At 30.7% G+C, this 19,458-nt stretch overlaps 1 protein-coding gene across 2 annotated transcripts; it reads right to left on the bottom strand.

Moving 5' to 3' along the window:
• Positions 1-5,360: 5,360 nt before the first annotated feature.
• Positions 5,361-18,317, bottom strand: LOC129906565 (translocation protein SEC62). 2 transcript variants are annotated; one of them, XR_008770827.1, is made up of 5 exons: positions 18,164-18,317; positions 7,651-8,481; positions 7,349-7,602; positions 5,631-5,810; positions 5,361-5,574 (listed from the first exon to the last, which is right to left on the bottom strand). XR_008770827.1 is itself a non-coding variant. In XM_055982374.1 (4 exons), exons 1-4 carry the CDS (start codon positions 18,197-18,199, stop codon positions 5,717-5,719), a joined length of 1,215 nt encoding a protein of 404 aa, XP_055838349.1. In that variant the 5' UTR covers positions 18,200-18,317; the 3' UTR covers positions 5,361-5,716. The 2 variants fall into 2 exon arrangements, 1 of the variants encoding a protein (XP_055838349.1); XM_055982374.1 differs by having other exon boundaries at positions 5,361-5,810.
• Positions 18,318-19,458: the final 1,141 nt, after the last annotated feature.

The following is a 19,458-nucleotide window of genomic DNA, read 5'->3' as shown; positions in this document are numbered from 1 at the left end:
AGTGTGCCGCTCAGGAGGGGGCTTAAGCCTGAGTCGTTTTGAAAGAATCGATTTTTGAAAAAAAGTTATATATTTTTTTAATAAAAAAAATGTTGCTTGAAAACTTTATTTATACAGTATTTTTAGTTACAGGATTCTGAATTTAAAGTACATATTTTGTTATGATAATAGGGCTAGATAGTTTAAATACATAGAGGTATGTATAACATTTTTCAGAGACGTCAGATTGCCTTAATTTTTTTTTTAATCAACATTAAAAAATATTTTCAAATCATGTATTTATGTGTGTTTATTACCATTGCCCGTTATAACTAATTTTGAAAATCTCTATCTCGCGGTTTGGCCCTTAAATCGCAACTTGCGGACATGAGATTTTTCTAAACTCTTGAGGTGAGTTATAGAATGCCACAACGAAGATATATATTAATAGGTATTAATAATTCCAACCGGTAAATGTTGAATTCGCCGCAGTTTTGTAAGAATTACTGAGTTCTGAGTACCTTCATTAGGTGCACCAAATTTGACCGAAATCGTTAGAGCCGATTGTGTTATATGTTCTTTTGTCTTAAGGTACACTTTTTAAGTGAGGTATTAAAAAACTAACGTTGGAAATTACAAAAACAAATTTTACAAAATTTTCACCAAATCGTTCTACCCTTTAAGGCTGTGTCTCAGAATACAGCGGATTCAAAGACGACAGACAGACAAACTGTGAGCGAAAACCACTTTTTTAGATTTCTTCATCCTCGTAATGTATGTTTGATTAAAACCGACTTTTGTATACGAAACCAATAATTGCAAGTAAAAATACAAAAAAATTGCAATCGTAAATTAAAATAATGATGAAAAATAAAATGATAAAGCAAGCTAAGTTCAGCAAAATTAACTTAAGCTTTCAAAAGATATCCAGCCCCGCCCTATCCTGAGTTTCGCGTGATACCCGAAATATTTTTGTTCGCCCTTATGCGTTGAAATTTGTCGGAGAAAATTTCCGATCAGTTGATCGGAGAAATACCTCAAAGCAAAAAGTCTCCCATTCGTAGAAAATCGGAAAAAATCCGCTCCGACGGAATACGTCGCTAGGGCGAGGAAATTTTTATTATTTTAAGCGTTTATTAAAATTTTCTAGAAAAATTTATATTAAATTCCATGTATTTGGGGTCAATAAACCTAAAAATCATATTCATTTTTTTCTAGGAGCTCTATTTTTTTTAAATATTTAAGTTTTCCACATTTTAGGGGTTATTTCGTACTTATTTTAAAGTTATGCTTATTTTAACTGTTAACATTTTCCAGAAATTTTCTTATCGAACCTAATGCATTTGGGTTCACTAAGCCTAAAAATCACACTGGTTGCTTTCTAGGAGCTCTATTTTTTTTTTTAGATAATCGGCCCTAGCGAGTTATTCCGTGGGAGCGGAATTTTTTTCAATTTTCTACGAATCGGAGACTTTTTGCTTCGAGGTATTTCTCGGATCAAGTGATCGGAAATTTTCTCCGACAAATTTCAACGCTTGTCATTCCATGCGATGAAGCACTTCTAATAGTTGTATTTTTGACAGATACAAATAATTTTTTTTCCGAAGCCCTCCGACAAGTTTTTGTTGCGGAATAAATAATTAAAATGTAAATAATAAAGAAAAATAAGTATTTTAGTAAACTTTTGTTATAGTGGAGTAACTAAAGCTCAAAAATTGGCAATATTAGGGAACCCGGCCGAACAGCTTAGATTTTGATGATCTTTTTTTTCAAACGTAGGTAATTAAAAATACTTTAAAGTCTATAGATTAAAAATTGCCGGTGTTGCCGTTTTGATTTTTTAAATTTAATTGAAGATTTTTGTGAACAAAAACAAATTTTTTTCAAAAATTTTTCTTAAATTTCATATATTAATTGATGCCAAAAGATTGTCTAGGAAATTCAAGGAAAAAAAATATATTGGAGTGAGGGACAATCTTCCATAGTTCAAGCGATAGATGCAATTTTCTTATTAATTGACTTCAAACACAAAAAAAAAAGAGTTGAACACAACGGCAACACCTACAATACTCAAATATACATTTTTTAAAAGCTAGAAGCTTAGTCATACATGTAAAATTAAAATTAAGTTAATTGAATGAACGGCTTTTGAAAGAATGGTAATTGAACTCAGATTTTTGAAAAAAAAAAAATTATTGAAAAAATTTTAACATGTCGTTTTTTAAACTTGGTTGTAATATAAAATGCATTTATTTTCAAATTTTTTTGGCCGCATTTATTATGATTTCAAATTATAAAAGGAAATGTCAATATGTATTACGGTTTATGAAAAAAATTAAAAAGTATTTCATTTTCGAAGAACTTTTTTTAATAAAAGTTTTGAAAAAAATTGTAACTTATTTTTTTTTTTTTTAGTTCAACATCTAAACATAAAATTATTTTTTATTCATTTAATAACCCTTACTGTTGAAAGTTATATAGCAAAAATTTAAACGATGGAAGATTGTCCCTTACTGCCTTTTATATATTTTCCTTAAATTACCTAGAGAATCATTTGCTATCATTTGTTTTATGAAATTTAAGCAAAAAACATGGTTTTGTTAAAAAAAAATTAATTTTAATTTTAAAAAACAATACGGTAACACCGGCAATTTTAAATCTATAGACTTTAAAGTATTTTTAATTACCTACGTTTGAAAAAAAAATCGTCAAAATCAGAGCTGTTCGGCCGGGTTCCCTAATAATTTGCTTTAGTTACTCTACTATTATTTGTTATGAATTTTTGTGTTTAGGCAAAACGAAAAAAAACATAAGTACCTATACAAAAAGATCGCCAAAAATTGTGGCTGTATTGGGAAGATCTGCCCAATCAGTTAAATTGAATTGGACCACGACAAAGGAATGTTGGTGAATGGAAAAAAGGATGACATAAGTCCAACATAAAATAAAACTATTGATATGGGCACGTTTGTTGTATTTTCAATTGTTTTTTCTTTCAACTGCACTTCTGCAGATGTTTTTTTTTCTGTAACTGTGATATTTATAGAGATGGCCTTCTCAAAAAAAATATCGATATTTTTCGATTCGATATTTTTTTGCATAGAAATATCGCAATATGGATTCGTTTTCAAATTAAAGCAAGGATGTAATTTACCGTACATTGACATTCTTACTTATGAAATTAAACTCTCTTTATAGTTATGAGCGGAAAATCTCCGCTCCGATGGAATACCACGCTAGGGCCGAATAATTTAATTTTTCACATTTTTGGGGTGATTTCATACTATTTTTTATAGCTTTTATTATTACAAGCGTTCTTAAAGTTTTGTTGGAAAAATGTGTTTCGAATGTAATGTATTTCGGTTCATCAGTTAGTAAAGTAAAAATAAAATTTAACAAAAAAAAATTCAACAAAAAAAAAAAAAAATTATATGAATTTCTATGCCTCTTCATGTATGAATAATTTAAAAACTGGAGGTGCTAAAAAAAAACTAATGTTATTTTTGGAATCAGCACCCTAAATTTAGTAAGAATTGATAAAAAACGGTCTGGAAAATTTGTGTGTGTTGGGCAGTGTAATTGATCTTTTATAGCAAAAGGAAGTTAATATTAGTCGTTTGGAATACGACGTAAAAAACATGATGTCTCATTATCCCATAAATAAATAAAGATCCAAAATCTGGCTGTTTAAAAGTCACTTTTATGAGGCGCACTTCTCTCCTACGGTTTTAAATAAATAAATGGAGCGCTTGTTTGTGGACTTATCTTTTCTCTTTAATCCCTTATCTCTTTAAAACCGTGTTCTTATTTCATATATCTTATGTGAATTTCCATTTGCCACAAAAAATCAGGTTTTGATCCTCTATCAAAAAATACCCTGGAAATACCTTCTGGTATCTCAAATTCTATTTGCCAAAAGAAATAATTGTGTTTACACCAGGTTTGTTCGTCGTTTTTCGCTCGGGCGCTCTGAGTGATGTCAATCAACTGTAAAAAGAATTAGAGTTGCTCGGGTTTTCTATTTACATCGATCACCTCACAGCTTTTACTTTACTTACTTTTCGCACTCCAAACACATTTTTTTCTTCTAAAAGACAACACCTGATTTATTTTGGCAACTCTGAAATTTGCGTTTTGACAAAATACCCAGACTTGTTCAGGGTGCGCCCAGAGCGCGTTCCGAGAGCTACAAAAAATCTTCAGGTCCAGTTCACAACGACCTAGAGTACGTTACAGCTCACAACAAACCACATATTTGCGCACGCACTTTCACGCACACGGCAGTATTTAACATTTATGTGAACATTTGTTTTTTTAAATTTGTAACAGGTTTTTTTTTAAGTCGCCTATTCAAAATCGGAAAGTATGTAGATAACAAAACAAAATTGTGCAGGGTTTATTGCTCTCAGGGTGAATCAGGAGCAATGTGCCAAAACACAAGAGCGTGTAGGTTGGGTCGAGACAAAAAAAATCGTATAGGACGGGGATCTAGAAATATATTGTCACTTTCGAGAAATCAACAAAAAACCAAAACTCCTTTTTTCTTGGAAAACTCTTTATTTTTTGTTTTTACGTGGCTAGACTAGAGGATGCAACAAAGTGACGACCCTGAATTGATCAACTTTTTTTCATTGGCAGCACGTAAAAACTCACCTGAGAATTTTTCTTACTGTCTGGAGCGCCCGCCGCGCCGACCAAGAATTCTAGCTGTTAAGGCCTTAAGGCAATAAATTTTTTATTTTTAATATTTTTTTTCCAAATTAAGCCATTTTTTTTTTAACTGCCCCTCCCTGCTAAACGAGGGGGAATAGACCCCCTCCTGGATATTTTTTTCTTGTGTCGACCCAATCTACACCCCTGAATCACCCTGTATGTATATCTAAAGCTCTAGGGATTATAAATTAATATACTAAGGGCCTTTGCATTTTTGCAAAACAAACACAAGACACAAGATGATGTTTGGCACATTGTTTATTAAAAGTAAATCGGTTCGAGATTGCTTTTAATTCGATTTTTTTTAAGGAATCCGACGTTGATTTAACCCAATCACGGCAGATTTATGAGAAAAAACGCAAAAAGATTTCCTAGTGTCTGTGAACACTTTTTGAGATTATATAGAGAACCTGACGTGATCGAGCGAAGTGAAATTGACCAAGGATCAATTTTGTTCTTCTGATCTCCAAATGATTAGAGCTGTCTTCAAATTATTCTTCTCAATCTTTTGATTCTAATTTTTAAATTTTTTTTTCTCAACCTTTATATTTTGATTTCTACAATTCGATGATTGATTGATGTGATTAATCTTAATTCATTCAAAATTATATAACCTCAAGGAGGGCGAATGAATATCCAATGCTTTGCAAGTAATAAATTAGAGCGAATATGCTTTTGTTATTCGTTTTTCAATAATTCCGTTTTTATAGAATATTTATTTAAAATATAATTGGATTTAACTTTGAACAAATTAAAATGAAAATGTAAAAATAAGAAATGCAAAATAAATGTAAACAAATTGCACGTCTAGTTTGTCCAGGAGCAACATGTGAATATGAGTGGCTGTTCATATTAGAACTCTGCGCAAAAAATTTGCAAATTCTGTAATGGAACAAAATCATTTCTTTTCTTAATTTATTTATATTGTAAGAATTTGCCATCTCTATAGTTTTTTTTTTATGTTTTCATAAGTAAAGACAAGCTTTTCATATACATTTTATCGCAGTAACAAGCACATTCCCCTCTAGTTGACAATCGGAACGTCACCAGGATTTATAATTTCATAGTCTTTACCCGCTAATTCTGAGCCATCACTTTCTTCCGATGATGTTCGCGTGCTGAAAAAAAAATCTTAGATTAGTTCATAAATAAATAATGACAAAAGTACTATAATTTATGTGTCGAATTTATACAAGTGAAAACTGCCATTAATTTTCCACTCATCTGAAGTGTGTTCTTTTATGTGCAGATGTTAACTATTGTTACAAAATGTTACATTATCACGTCACAAATTGCAATGTTAAACTGTGAAATAGTTACATTTTGCAACAGTTTTGTATGAGAAGAGAATTTGTATGTTTGTTTTCATATTTGAAATTATTTAATGCATATTTGTCTTCATTTGGCTAAGAATTCAATTTGAAAAAATTATGTCAATACAAAAATAATTCTTTCTTATTTATTCAAAATTGAATTGTGTTGTATAAAATGGTGTTCAACTTGTTCCAGACTTTTTTGCAGTCTAGATTTTAATAATTTCACAATTTCTTTCTTTCATAAATTTCTTTAATAATTTGATCACAACACAAGCAGTTAAAAATTTTCATAACTATTGCACCTTTTGCAAATTTTTTGAAATGTGTTTTTCAATGCAAAGAGCCGAACAAACTTTGTGTTTAATTTTAAGCACATGAAAGGTTAGGATTTTCTGTCTTTCTTGTTTTTAGTATTTCAACTAATATTAGCAAAAAAACATGGTATATGTTGTTTTTACTTCCTGACGTGTTTAGAGTACAAAGCAATTAAATTAATAATAATTAAAAACATATTACATAAATAATTTAATTTTAGCAAAAATCATAAAAACAAAAATAAACTATGCATTTGATTTACGAGATTTATCAGCGATGCTAAAACAATAAATATTTGTTTGCATTCAAAAACAAAAAGTTAAACAATTTTATATAATATTCAATTTTATAATATTCAACAGATATAATATAATTTTTTTTTAACGGGTTATGTATCGGAAGAATTATTCTTAAATATTAATTAAGAAAAAACGATGGAATTCATTCTTTTGCATATTGTATAGATTTTTTTTATACTAGAGGTTGAAAATTTTTCAAAAAATATTTTTTTTTCATTTTACATTGAAGAACAGATTTTATTTTTTTTTTAAGAAAAGAAAAATGAAATTAAAAATACACTGAACGAAAAAAATCTAATATTTTATGAACTGGTTGAGATTAAATAGTTTTTTTAGAACAGTCATAAATGTAGCTATCAGTCACTTTAGACTTATCCATTCCTGATCGGACATCCTGTATAATAAGTGCGCGCACTCAAGGGAGTAATCTACCCTTAATAGTGTATATTTATGGCATGAGACGTTAGGTCGGTGCTCAAGAGACGTAATTGTGTCAGATATTACTGTATTACTGCTCTTTTATATAATGTAGGTACATCGATTTTGTATTCTGTCTAAAAACTTAAGGAGGTTATAGGAGCAACTGCTCGGGTGTTTTAAAAAATACTTTCACAGAAAATGGTTTTTAATGGAAATACAGAGAACGGACATCTTCTATGTGCCACTCATTAAATTCTAAGCTCGTTTAAAGTATTTAAAATTGATAAAACAAACTGTTTTACTTACCCTTTCGAATTCGAAATATCCTGTTGACAATCACTGCTTTCACCACCGCTATTTTCAGCACCATTACTGATGTTCGTTTTTCTTTGCCTTAGCAACATTTCAGCATCATTTTCTTTAATTTGTTCAATTATCTCAGGCTCTAATGGGGGAACATCTCCAGCTGCATCCTCACCATCATCACTATCTCTTTCTTTTTTCTTCTTTTTAAGTTTTTTATCATTTTTTCCCTTGATTTGATCCGAAACGTATTTGCTCTAAAAATAAAATTAAGTTATAAAATTTCACCATTTTGTTTTTCTTACTTCATATAAAGGCCAGAAAGACGCAAAGAATCCAACATCTTCTGTAAGATTTGGGAAAATCCAGAAATGCCATTTTGCGGCTGTAACGACCCACACCAGAGTGAATATGACAAGCCTTATAACTGTTAATGCCAGAATGAAAACGAGGAATCCTGCGGCCGCTACACTTAAATAGTATACACCTTTGCGCAAAACTAGCGGCCATAATGGAAATAGACATATCACAATAGCTCCAAGCAATAATATTAAGCCATAAATCCAATAATGAATTGGGATAGGGTCATATATCCAAACATATGCCTCGGAACCATCCACAAATACTTGTTCAGGATGCATATCCAGACGAATTTTTCTCTTACGCTTTTCTTTTCCTTGGAGTTCGTCAGTGGGTGTTCCAACTTCTGCGTTGCCATTTTCTGCATCAGTTACTTTTTCTACGCCAGAGCCCTTCTCTGCCTTCTCATTCTTCAGTTTTTCATCTGTTGGTTCTTTTACGTCCTTACTTGACGTATCCTTTGGTTTTGAAGATTTTCCCGAACGAAGCTCATCAATGCAAACTGGAACTTTTTTTGCACGATGGAAAAATTTGTGCTCCAACATAGTGTCGAGCATTGTAATAGCATGTTCTCGTGTGGGAAACAGTGAGTCTTCGCCAATTGCGAATTTTGATTTCATCAATGCGTCGACAGCTTTATTTGCTGTAAAATACTCAACATTGTGACTAAGAAATTTTGTTTTTTTAGTCTTTACATTGCTGCGAAGCCATTTAGCAATTTTATACTCCTGTTTTGTTGGTTGGTCAGTATCTTGTTCGCCAGGTCCAATATATTCCTGAAAAAAAAATGAGCAATGAAAAATTTCCTACGTTTTATCTACGTTTACGCAGGTTTATAAAATAGAAAAGAATCTTAAGATATTCAACCAATAGAAGTCAAGGTATAAGCTTTGTATTTTGCATACTAAAAAAAAAAAAGTTCAGATAACAATCGAACATGAAATTACGATGATAGAGCACGCGAGTGGGTCTCGAAAGTCAGTCTATCCGTCTGTCTGTCAGTCTGTAAGTCTTTCAGCGGCTCCTACGATTTTGATCAAAAAATTCAAGAATAAGTTTTTAGATAAAACCATTTTTTTCAAATGTGGTTTTCTCCCAAACGATTTACTTAATTTCAATGATTTTTTTGTAAACAAAAGCACTTATAATGTTTTTATATTAAATTAAAAAAAAAAATAATTTTTTTTGAATAATCTATAATTTTCTTTTTAATTTTGGTAGGTATACCAACTTTATGTTAACACTTTCACTTTTCGAAAAATTATTTATAAAAAAATATTGTCTTTTTAACAATTCTTACGATTTTGATTTTTTTTAATTGCATCTATTTCATTTAAAGAGTTGTTTTCATTTGAAGAACAAATTTTTATGTGTTTTTTTTTTATTTTCAAATACAAACAATTTGTATAAAAAAGCCTTAAGCATTTTAGTGCTTTGAATTCTAAGAGCAAGTACGTGGAACCCAGTCGTGCATTTTATTTAATTTCTCTCTATTAGAATGAATAATCTTTGTCACCAGTAAAGAATTCTACAGAATATAAAGCAAGAAGAGTAGTCTCACTTCTTGATGGATTTCCAAAATGAACACATTGTCTGTCATCTAAAACAACAGAACTTAAGATCAAATAAATTTCTATCATTATACTTATTGATAACCAACAAACCTAAGAAATGTTAGTCAATAAATCTACATAATCTTTTTCAACAAGCCTATTTCGAAATAAGAACCATAATATTTTTGCGCAATAGTTAACAACTTTTTCAAACATAAAAGGCCCGATCCAACACGATGCAAACTCACGGTGGGCAGGAAGCATCGATAGGTATCACAAAAATGTCGACAAAAACTGCAAGTTGGGTTGTATTCGTTGATGATTATACGTCCAAAATCCGTTGGAATTGAAATCCTAGCTGCTCCTTTTCAAAAGTTATTCATATTTTTGTGTTTCTAATCGGGACAATTTGGAATACAAATCTTGGGGAGAGTACGATAACTTAGGTGACAAGAATTGATAACTCTATTTTGTAGAGGAGTTTAATACAATAATTTTTTACTATGGGAGGGGGGTCCATCTCCCCCCGTTTAGGCGGGAGGGGCAATTTTCTAAAATATCAAGTTAAATACAAAAAAAAAATATTTAAAAACAACGGCAACACTTACAGTTATGAATGATACCTTTTTCAAAAGCCAGGATTGTACACTTGACTCTAATTTTTAAATAAAATTGTTGCAATTAATTGTTCTCGAAATAATCAACTTCAAAGTCAAAATTTGGGAAAAAAGTTGAAAAAAAACACTTTAAGTACTATTTTTACCAAGAATGTGAATTTAAATGCGAAATAAATCAATGAAATAAACTGCCTCAATTGATTTATAATCAAATTCTGAAAATTATATGCTTCTATGCTTTCTAGTTTTTGAGAAAATTGAAAATTAAAAAACTTCCTTTTTATCGGATTTCTATTTTTTAGCTGTTTTCGTGTTTACATAAACATAATGCTTGCAAGCAGTATGTCCCCTTGCAACCCCCCTGGTTGAGCTCACTTTTATAGGATTTGGGGTGGGTGCGAGTTTGGGTGAAGACAAATTTTCTTCAGAATTTAAAAGTTTTTTTGAATTCAAAAGAAACTTTGTACATACCCAACCTTGACCCCACCCCAAATTCCTATAGTGTGCCCAAGCTGGGGGGTTGCAGGGGGGCAGCATTTGAAATTTGAATCCTGAGAACCCGCGAAGTGAGCCAGACATGATACTTTTAAGTTAAAAAGCTGTTCATATTGGCGAAAATAGTTAAGAAAATGAAAATCAGATAAAAAGCTAATTTTCTTATTTTCAATTTTCTCGGAAATTATAAGGCATAGAAGCATATGGTTTTAAGTATTTGATAAGATTGAGGCAGTTTACTTCATTGATTTATTTCATTTTTAAACTTTCAATCTTGGTAAAAATTGTATTTAATGTGTTTTTTTTCAACTTTTTTCCCAAATTTTGACTTTGAAGTTGATTATTTCGAGAAAAATTAATTGCAATAATTTTATTTAAAAATTAGAATCAAGTGTACAATCCTGGCTTTTGAAAAAGGTATCATTCATAACTGTAAGTGTTGCCGTTGTTTTTAGATAATTTTTTTTTGTATTTAACTTGATATTTTAGAAAATTGCCCCTCCCGCCTAAACGGGGGGAGATGGATCCCCCCTCCCATAGTAAAAAATTATTGTATTAAACTCCTCTACAAAATAGAGTTATCAATTCTTGTCGCCTAAGTTATCGTACTCTCCCTAAGATTTTTATTCCACATTGTCCCGATTAGAAACACAAAAATATGAATAACTTTTGAAAAGGAGCAGCTAGAATTTCAATTCCAACGGATTTTGGACGTATAATCATCAACGAATACAACCCAAATTGCAGTTTTTGTCGACATTTTTGTGATACCTATCGATGCTTCCTGCCCACCGTGAACTATCAGTAAAACTCTCAGGAGGCATGTGAAGAATGGTTTGATAAATCCTTTCTAACCGCAGTTTAACGGAAATATTGATCTGCCAAAAATCAAAATTTTAACTTTTTTCACTTCATCTACATACATATGTATGTATATGCTTATGAACCGCAGGTGCCACTGTCATAAAGAGGCCAACCCATAGATTCATTTGCAACCGTGACGTCGTCGGCGTCGACAGGTTTAACTGACAGCTTGATAAAATACACACGGTATTATAAGAATTGACCCATACATGACTTACTCGACGGATTCGATTTATGAGTCGGTTCTCATAAGAACTAGTGAATTTTATCGATCTGTTAGCTGGATTGGCCCTTAATTGATCTTAGTGTGATTTTTTTTCTAACTATGAATGTCGAAAGTCAATGTTATTGAGCCCAAGTGTAATCTATATCTAAATGCTGCAAATACATACATAGGTACATATATGTGAAAAAAATCAAAATTATGACCTTACGAAATCTTCTATTTTGGGGAACTTTACATTGCCTTCGTATTTTGTAGAGGTTTCGGAAGCCTGACTGATTCTTTTTAAGGCCAACACATAGTAATGGCTGTTTTACAGTACTGCTGTCAAAAATCTGTTCATTTCGATGTGCGATACTATATGCTATGAATGTGTTTTTATTTCGTTTTTTTATTGCACTTCAATAGATTTCGCAATTGAGAAAAAGTCAATTTTTTTGTTCAATTAATCCAACCTTTGGGCCGTGTGTGAATTGGGTTAAATTTTTCACACTATTGAGGTGAATAAAAAAATTTCAGCTGTCAAAAATTTAATGAGCTCTGAGACCATGTTAAATTTTTATCTTCAGAGGTTAAATTTTTCACTGTAGGATAAGCAATTTTATTAATAAGTAATCAAAAACTGAAAATAAAGAGTGAAAATTGAGAAAGAAATAAAACATTATGAGTGTATATCAAGGGAAAAATAATATTCTTTGATATACATACATTGCGATTCACTTGAATAAAGGCACATATTTCAGAAAAGAAAAAAGCAATTGGAGCTTTGGTATGGTAACTTGCCAGATTCTAGATTTTGGTATTTCAAAAAGCAATTTATAACAAACAATATTGCAAAAACAAAAAGCCAAAGCAGAAACCGTGTGGCTACAAGTTGCGTTTTTACGCAACTCTTCACAAAACACAGTGATTCACTTGAATAAAGGCTGGCTATCAAATCGGTTAAAAATTATGAAAAACGGTGGATCAAACTGGTTTTAGCATTTTAACCAAATATGGACTAAGAGCTGTTATTATTAACCACGAAAAAGGAGAAAATCAAAGTTTGCACTGGAAATGCATTTTCACAGTGCACAATCACGGACTAAAGTGGAGAAATTACATAAAATGCTTGGTAACATCTTAAAAAGTAAGAAATTTTAGTTTTCCAAAACATTTACATTCGATGAGTATGAAGGCTAGTCCAGTGAACTTTCGTCTTGATCCAATATGCATCAGTTTTATTTCTATTGCGATGTGATTTCGGGCATTTACCTTATGAAATGCTCATGACGTTTGTTTACACATAGTGTTAACCACAACGAAATTTTTCACTGTTATTTGTTTGTCAAAGTTTGCGATTATTTTCGCATATTATAAAAAATAATTGTTTCCTATTACACTTTTTAAGGACCTTTGTTGGTGATGCAAAAAATGTACCTCCTTTCGAAATCTAAGAAAAAGGACTAATATCGTTCTGGAACAATTTAGATGGTTTGTTTTCCATCCAAAAATGAACTCTTTATTTTACCCTATTTGACCATAATAGTGGTCTTATTCTGCATCAAATACATCAAATAAACACCACTCTTCGTTTGATTTTAGGGCCAACGTTAATGGAACGTGCAACTAGTTTTTGAATTATTTTTCTTTGGCTCTTTGTCTAGGTGCCTCTTGCTTTACTTTTACATTAAATCACTTTCACTACTTTACGTTAATTTCAAAACAAATTTATCGTATTTACCAACACCATTCACGACTGTGCAAAGTAGAAGTGCATTTTTAATGTTAGCTTCTATTTTTGCATTTTCTGTGGTACCTTATGGTAACTCTTAGCGCAAATTTTGTTAAAATACACAAATTATTACAAAGTTTCACTTCTCTATACTAAAACAAATTTTGTCCACGCTTTTTCATCATTTTTACAAGATTTAAAAGCCTGCCTTTATTCTAGTGACGCACAAAAAAAAAACACAGTGTTTTGTGACGACATGCGAGAAAACGCAACTAGTAGCCAACGGTTTCTGTATTTGGTTTTTTGTTTTTACAATATTGTTTGTAATAAGTTACTCTTTGAAAACCCAAAACCGAAAATCTGTTAAGTTACCAAACAACAGCACCAATCGCTTTTATCTTTTGTAATATTAGTGCCTCTAGTCAAGTGAACCGCAGTGTATTTCCCTTTATTGATGATGAAAAAAAAATGGAAATGCATGAGAATCAAAAATAAAATTCACAGAACAACTTGTGTTGGAAGTTTGTATATTGCAAAGATTTATAAAAGTTTTTAACATTTTAGATACAAATTTGTGACTTACAGTTGGTTGCCCTGACCATAAAATTAAAAAAAAAAATCATTTCATGAGAAGGGACCAAAGATGTCGCAAATATTCGAATCCGAAAATGCAGAGCTTCAGAATCTACATCCGTATCCGCAATAATCAATCCGGATTTTCGTGCAGATGCAAATAAGTTTCGAAAAGAAAAAATTTGGGCGGAGTGGGTGAATGGCGCGGCCAATCGGGGTCCAACTGGTGGCTCAGGAAAAGATTAAAGATGATAAATTATGATAATAACAAATTCTAAGAATGAGAATTCCGAAGAGACTAAGAGGATAAAAATGACGGATTCCCCAGAAAACATGATGAATAATTTGTACCAGGGCATCAGGGGCAAAAAATTTAAATTCCGATGTATAAGTATAAAAATAAAGTTTGGACTCGAAAAACTCGTCTTTAAAAAAATGTAAGGTATGAAAAGTGTTTTTAAGTGTTCCTTGCCATGACTTTCGTTTCATGGAAGTAAACAACCAAATCCATTTGTCCGTTTTGAGCTACTACATATATTGTGCTTCATGGAAGCAAATAACAAATTTCTCTTCTTATTTTTAGGTTGAAAGAGTTTATCGTAAAAGTAAGGTGCGATTCAGTGATTGATAACATATGAAGATTATTTATTTTACAAGTTTAAAGAAGAATATCATTTCCTTCCCAGAACTTTATATGATTTGATTTGATTTATTGAGCACGTTAAAATCCTAACGTTTATCTCAGCCATTGGCTATATGTGCCCATGATTATGAAAGTGGACCAAGTCACTTTTTGCCTTGTTTAAAGAAAAACTTACATAATAATTTTCTTATAACGATTTAATTATATTTTTTTTACGAAATCACTAGAGGAGCAATAAAGAAGTTTATTTACTGCGATTTCGCTTTCAAATAAACTTTACCCTTTAAATAATAATTATTTTAATTCTAGATTTGAGGCCATTTTTAGGAGTGACTTAGTCCACTTTCATAATTAAGGGCACATATATTTTGCTCAATTTTTTGTTTTATCGTTTTTTTTTGTATTGTGATGCTTTAATAATAATGTGTGATGCTTTAATAATAATATAAAATTTGCTTTTTCTTGTTGATACTTGAATATGTATGTTAATATTTTTGTAGGTATGTTCAATTAGGCTGTGTCATTTTAAGGCAACTTTTATTTTTCAAATAAAAAACAGGCTTAACATTTTCGAAAATATGAAGAAAAAAGTATCTCAAAAGAGTAGCTATTTATATCAATATTAAGAGGTGCCTATTTCTGATTATCTATTTTTCATATAAAGAACATGAGAAAAAAAAGTTAGTTTTTTCTTTCTTATTTCCTTAGTTTTGCAATAAAGCATTGTGAACATTAACTAAAATATGATTTCTATAGTCTTATGAAATTGACAAACGTATTTGCGCTCCTTAAATGAAACTTATGTCGAATTCCTACTAAAATCGAAACATTTTGGCTTTTTAAGTAATTAAAAAAGTTGCGATCTCTTCTTGTGAAATGTCAAAGTAACAGATGACAAAAAAAAAAATAAATATGTATCTTGAAACGATTTCATGTTTTATATTTGTTTATTTTTATCCCAAAAAAGGTTCAAAATAATTCACAAATAAACAAAAACCGGTTATGGAATGCTTTGTTTATTTATTTTTTTTTCACAAATTATAGTTTGCTTTGATGTTTTGCATTTCTTAAAATTGTAGTGTGTGAGAAAATTTGTATAAATCCGTCTCAAAAAAGACATTTAAAAAGTAGCGATTTTTTTTTCATTGGAATTAATTTTTAAGAAAAAGTAAGGACCATAGTCGACTGCATAAATCCTTCTCAAAAAAGAGATTTAAAAAGTAGCGATTTTTTTTTTCATTGGAATTCATTTTAAGAAAAAGTAAGGACCATAGTCGACAATATGGATCTCCGTAAAAAAATGAAAATTATACAGATCCTCCAGTCATGTTAAATGTTTTATTGGGTTTTATTTGGATGATTTATTTAGATTGGTATTATTCATTTAAGATACCTACGCAGTTTGACTAGGGAGTGCAATTGAAATTAACTTTCGAACAGGTGCGAAAGTAGCAAAAAAATACATAGTAGGGCCCCAGATAGATTTTTTGTTTGTTTGGAATTCAACATTAGGTTATGTTTTTAGTGTCATTGATTACGTAGGTTGACGTTCTCTCAATTAATTATGTATCGAATGAGCAAATGGTCCTTAGTTTTTAGCTTCTATATAATATGGAAGACATATTTCACTACCTATGAGACCCATCTTTAGTAAGATAAACTATTGATCATATGTTTTTGTAGTAATGACAGCTGTTAAATTTGAAGTGATCTAGATCAAAACAAAAAATGTTTACGTCGTCGATCGGACATTTTAAATTGGTCTCGCTAGATGAACAGAAGGAAAAATGTTGCATTTTCACAGTGCACAATCACGGACTAAAGTGGAGAAATTACATAAAAAGCAAAAAAAAAAAAAACAGTGTTTTGTGACGACATGCGAGAAAACGCAACTAGTAGCCAACGGTTTCTGTATTTGGTTTTTTGTTTTTACAATATTGTTTGTAATAAGTTACTCTTTGAAAACCCAAAACTGAAAATCTGTTAAGTTACCAAACAACAGCACCAATCGCTTTTAGCTTTTGTAATATTAGTGCCTTTAGTCAAGTGAACCGCAGTGTATTTCCCTTTATTGATGATGAAAAAAAATGGAAATGCATGAGAATGAAAAATAAAATTCACAGAACAACTTGTGTTGGAAGTTTGTATATTGCAAAGATTTATAAAAGTTTTTAACATTTTAGATATAAATTTGTGACTTACAGTTGGTTGCCTTGACCATAAAATTTAAAAAAAATCATTTCATGAGAAGGGACCAAAGATGTCGCAAATATTCGAATCCGAAAATGCAGAGCTTCAGAATCTACATCCGTATCCGCAATAATCAATCCGGATTTTCGTGCAGATGCAAAAATCCGTCTCAAAAAAGAGATTTAAAAAATAGCGATTTTTTTTCATTGGAATTAATTTTTAAGAAAAAGTAAGGACCATAGTCGACTGCATAAATCCTTCTCAAAAAAGAGATTTAAAAAGTAGCGATTTTTTTTCATTGGAATTAATTTTTAAGAAAAAGTAAGGACCATAGTCGACTGCAGGGGCCCGAAATTCGATTCTCTAAAACAATATGTTAGAATTCGCAAAAAATGGATCTCTGTAAAAAAATGAAAATTATACAGATCCTCCAGTCATGTTAAATGTTTTATTGGGTTTTATTTGGACAATTTATTTAGATTGGTATTATTCATTTAAGATACCTACGCAGTTTGACTAGGGAGTGCAATTGAAATTAACTTTCGAACAGGTGCGAAAGTAGCAAAAAGTAACATAGTAGGGCCCCAGATAGATTTTTTGTTTGTTTGGAATTCAACATTAGGTTATATTTTTAGTGTCATTGATTACGTAGGTTGACGTTCTCTCAATTAATTATGTATCGAATGAGCAAATGGTCCTTAGTATTTAGCTTCTATATAATATGGAAGACATATTTCACTACCTATAAGACCCATCTTTAGTAAGATAAACTATTGATCATATGTTTTTGTAGTAATGACAGCTGTTAAATTTGAAGTGATCTAGATCAAAACAAAAAATGTTTACGTCGTCGATCGGACATTTGAAATTGGTCTCGCTAGATGAACAGAAGGAAAAATGTTGCTAAACTCAACTTTCTACATCGTAAAACTACAGTTCCAAATTGTAGTGTGTTATTTAGGTTCTCGTTCTTATTTCTACATCAAATCTGTTGCAGAATTAAATACAAATAATACAGACTTGTAACAAAAAACAAATAAAATGCGAAGAACATTTGAGAAGTAAAAAACCCTAAGTCGCCATATGTTTACATAGTTATTATACACATGCTTTAATTGATATGAGAAAAGACCCATGACTGATCTTGAATAAATGACATGGCATGACACCTCATCAGCCTCATTAGCTTAAACAAAGTCACAAAAATGCATGTAAGGGGTGATTGAAAGCAAAGTACACAGAAATAAATAAAAGTATAGGTACTTTCCGAAAAAGTTTTTTTTTTTTTATTGTTCAACAGAACGTAAAGTGCCACATCAAAATTATTGGAATATCTGGTCCACAAGTTAATCTTATTTGTTTAATAATATATATTTCTTTTTATTTTGCTGACGAATCGTCTTTAAATTTCTAAGAAAACATTTTCATTTGCAACTTCAAAAATATAATAAATTGAACAAAAAATAATATCGGAACATCACATAGAAAACTTTTTTTAGTACAATGCAGACGATTAAACTTTTGTTATTAGTTTTTTAATAATTACTTAATTCACTATTAAAACAATCTTTTTGAGTAAAACTTACATCCTTACGACGTCTTGATTTCTTTTTTTCGGACATCTTTCACCAGAATTAAATAAAATACAAAATATGAAAGTTACAACTTGAGTTGTATTTTTTTTTCTGCGGGAAAGAAAACTAGAAAATTGAATACAAGATGATAAAAAAAAACAGCATGAATAAAATGAAAGTTTGACTTGGGGTGTGCATGAGCAATTTTTTATAGCATGCAATATTGCTATAGAAATATTTGCTCTTGGATACTGTATTATAGTTAGGATTTAGACTTTGCGATTTGTGTCTCTCAGAAATCGATCCCATTTAAACCCTAGTATAACGCTGCTGATGCGAGATGAAAAATCCCATACAAAAATAGCCCAACGGAACGTTTACGAAAAAATTGGTTTTGCTTTTGGTTCTGCAAAACTTTCTACAGTACGCTGTTCGACACAGAGAAATTAAAAAGTCTCCATTTCTATTTCTCACACAAAAATGACATTTGAGTTTTGTTTTTGTTTTTAATTTTTTCATTGCATGCCTTTCTGAGATGTGTGTTTGCTTTGATTTTAATACCTACTAATGTTTACAATGTGTGAATATTTTTCCGTTGAGATTTCGCAAGCATTAAAACACGTGCAATAAAAATATCTTCTTAAAAAAATTAGATTTCCTATTTTTCAATTTTCTTAAAAACTGGACGGCTTATGGCGTTTTTAATTGGCATCCTGGAAGCAAAAAATAGCAATCTGAATGCGTTCAATTGGGGAATACTGACAGTTCTGATTCTGAAAAAAAGAGAATTTCTCTTCTGGTTTTAAAAACAGAATCATAAGCAGAATCACTCACACATTCATAGATTTAAATGTCATTGGTCTGTTCTTTTATTAAACAATGTTAACTTTGGTTGTTGTGTCAAAAAAATCGGTGTTGTTGTTTTCGTTAGATTTCGTTGATCTGTCAAAACAAATTTTTTGAGGCCAATTTTATGAATAAATAAACAAGAAATAATTAATTTGGCACTGAAATAATTCTTTCAAATAATTGAATTCTTAGCAAATTAAAAGAAAAATATGCATTAAATAATTTCAAATATGAAAACAAACAAAAAGTTCTTTTCTCACATCATCCCCTCTCTTCCTCATTTATTTGTGTTTGACACATTAACATTGAAACTCAAGTTCAGAAGCTGAGTTGGAAATAGTAACATTTACTATTTGACACTTCAACATTGGATTTAAGAACGATGTTGTGACGTCACGATGTTACATTTTGTAACTTTTTTCTCATTTAGGAACGATGAAAGTTAACTTTTGTTAACA

The sequence above is a fragment of the Episyrphus balteatus genome, chromosome 1 (genome assembly GCF_945859705.1).
Source record: "Episyrphus balteatus chromosome 1, idEpiBalt1.1, whole genome shotgun sequence".
NCBI classification, from domain to species: domain Eukaryota; kingdom Metazoa; phylum Arthropoda; class Insecta; order Diptera; family Syrphidae; genus Episyrphus; species Episyrphus balteatus.
This window is presented reverse-complemented; position numbering and strand designations above follow the sequence as displayed.

Excerpts from the sequence above, each read along its gene's own strand:
- LOC129906565 (XM_055982374.1), bottom strand. The coding sequence starts at position 18,199 with ATGTCCGAAAAAAAGAAATCAAGACGTCGTAAGGAT. Across the intron at positions 8,482-18,163 it reads AATCAAGACGTCGTAAGGAT|GAATATATTGGACCTGGCGA; the intron begins GTAAGTTTTACT and ends TTTTTTTTTCAG. Across the intron at positions 7,603-7,650 it reads CTTTCTGGCCTTTATATGAA|AGCAAATACGTTTCGGATCA; the intron begins GTAAGAAAAACA and ends TTTTATTTTTAG.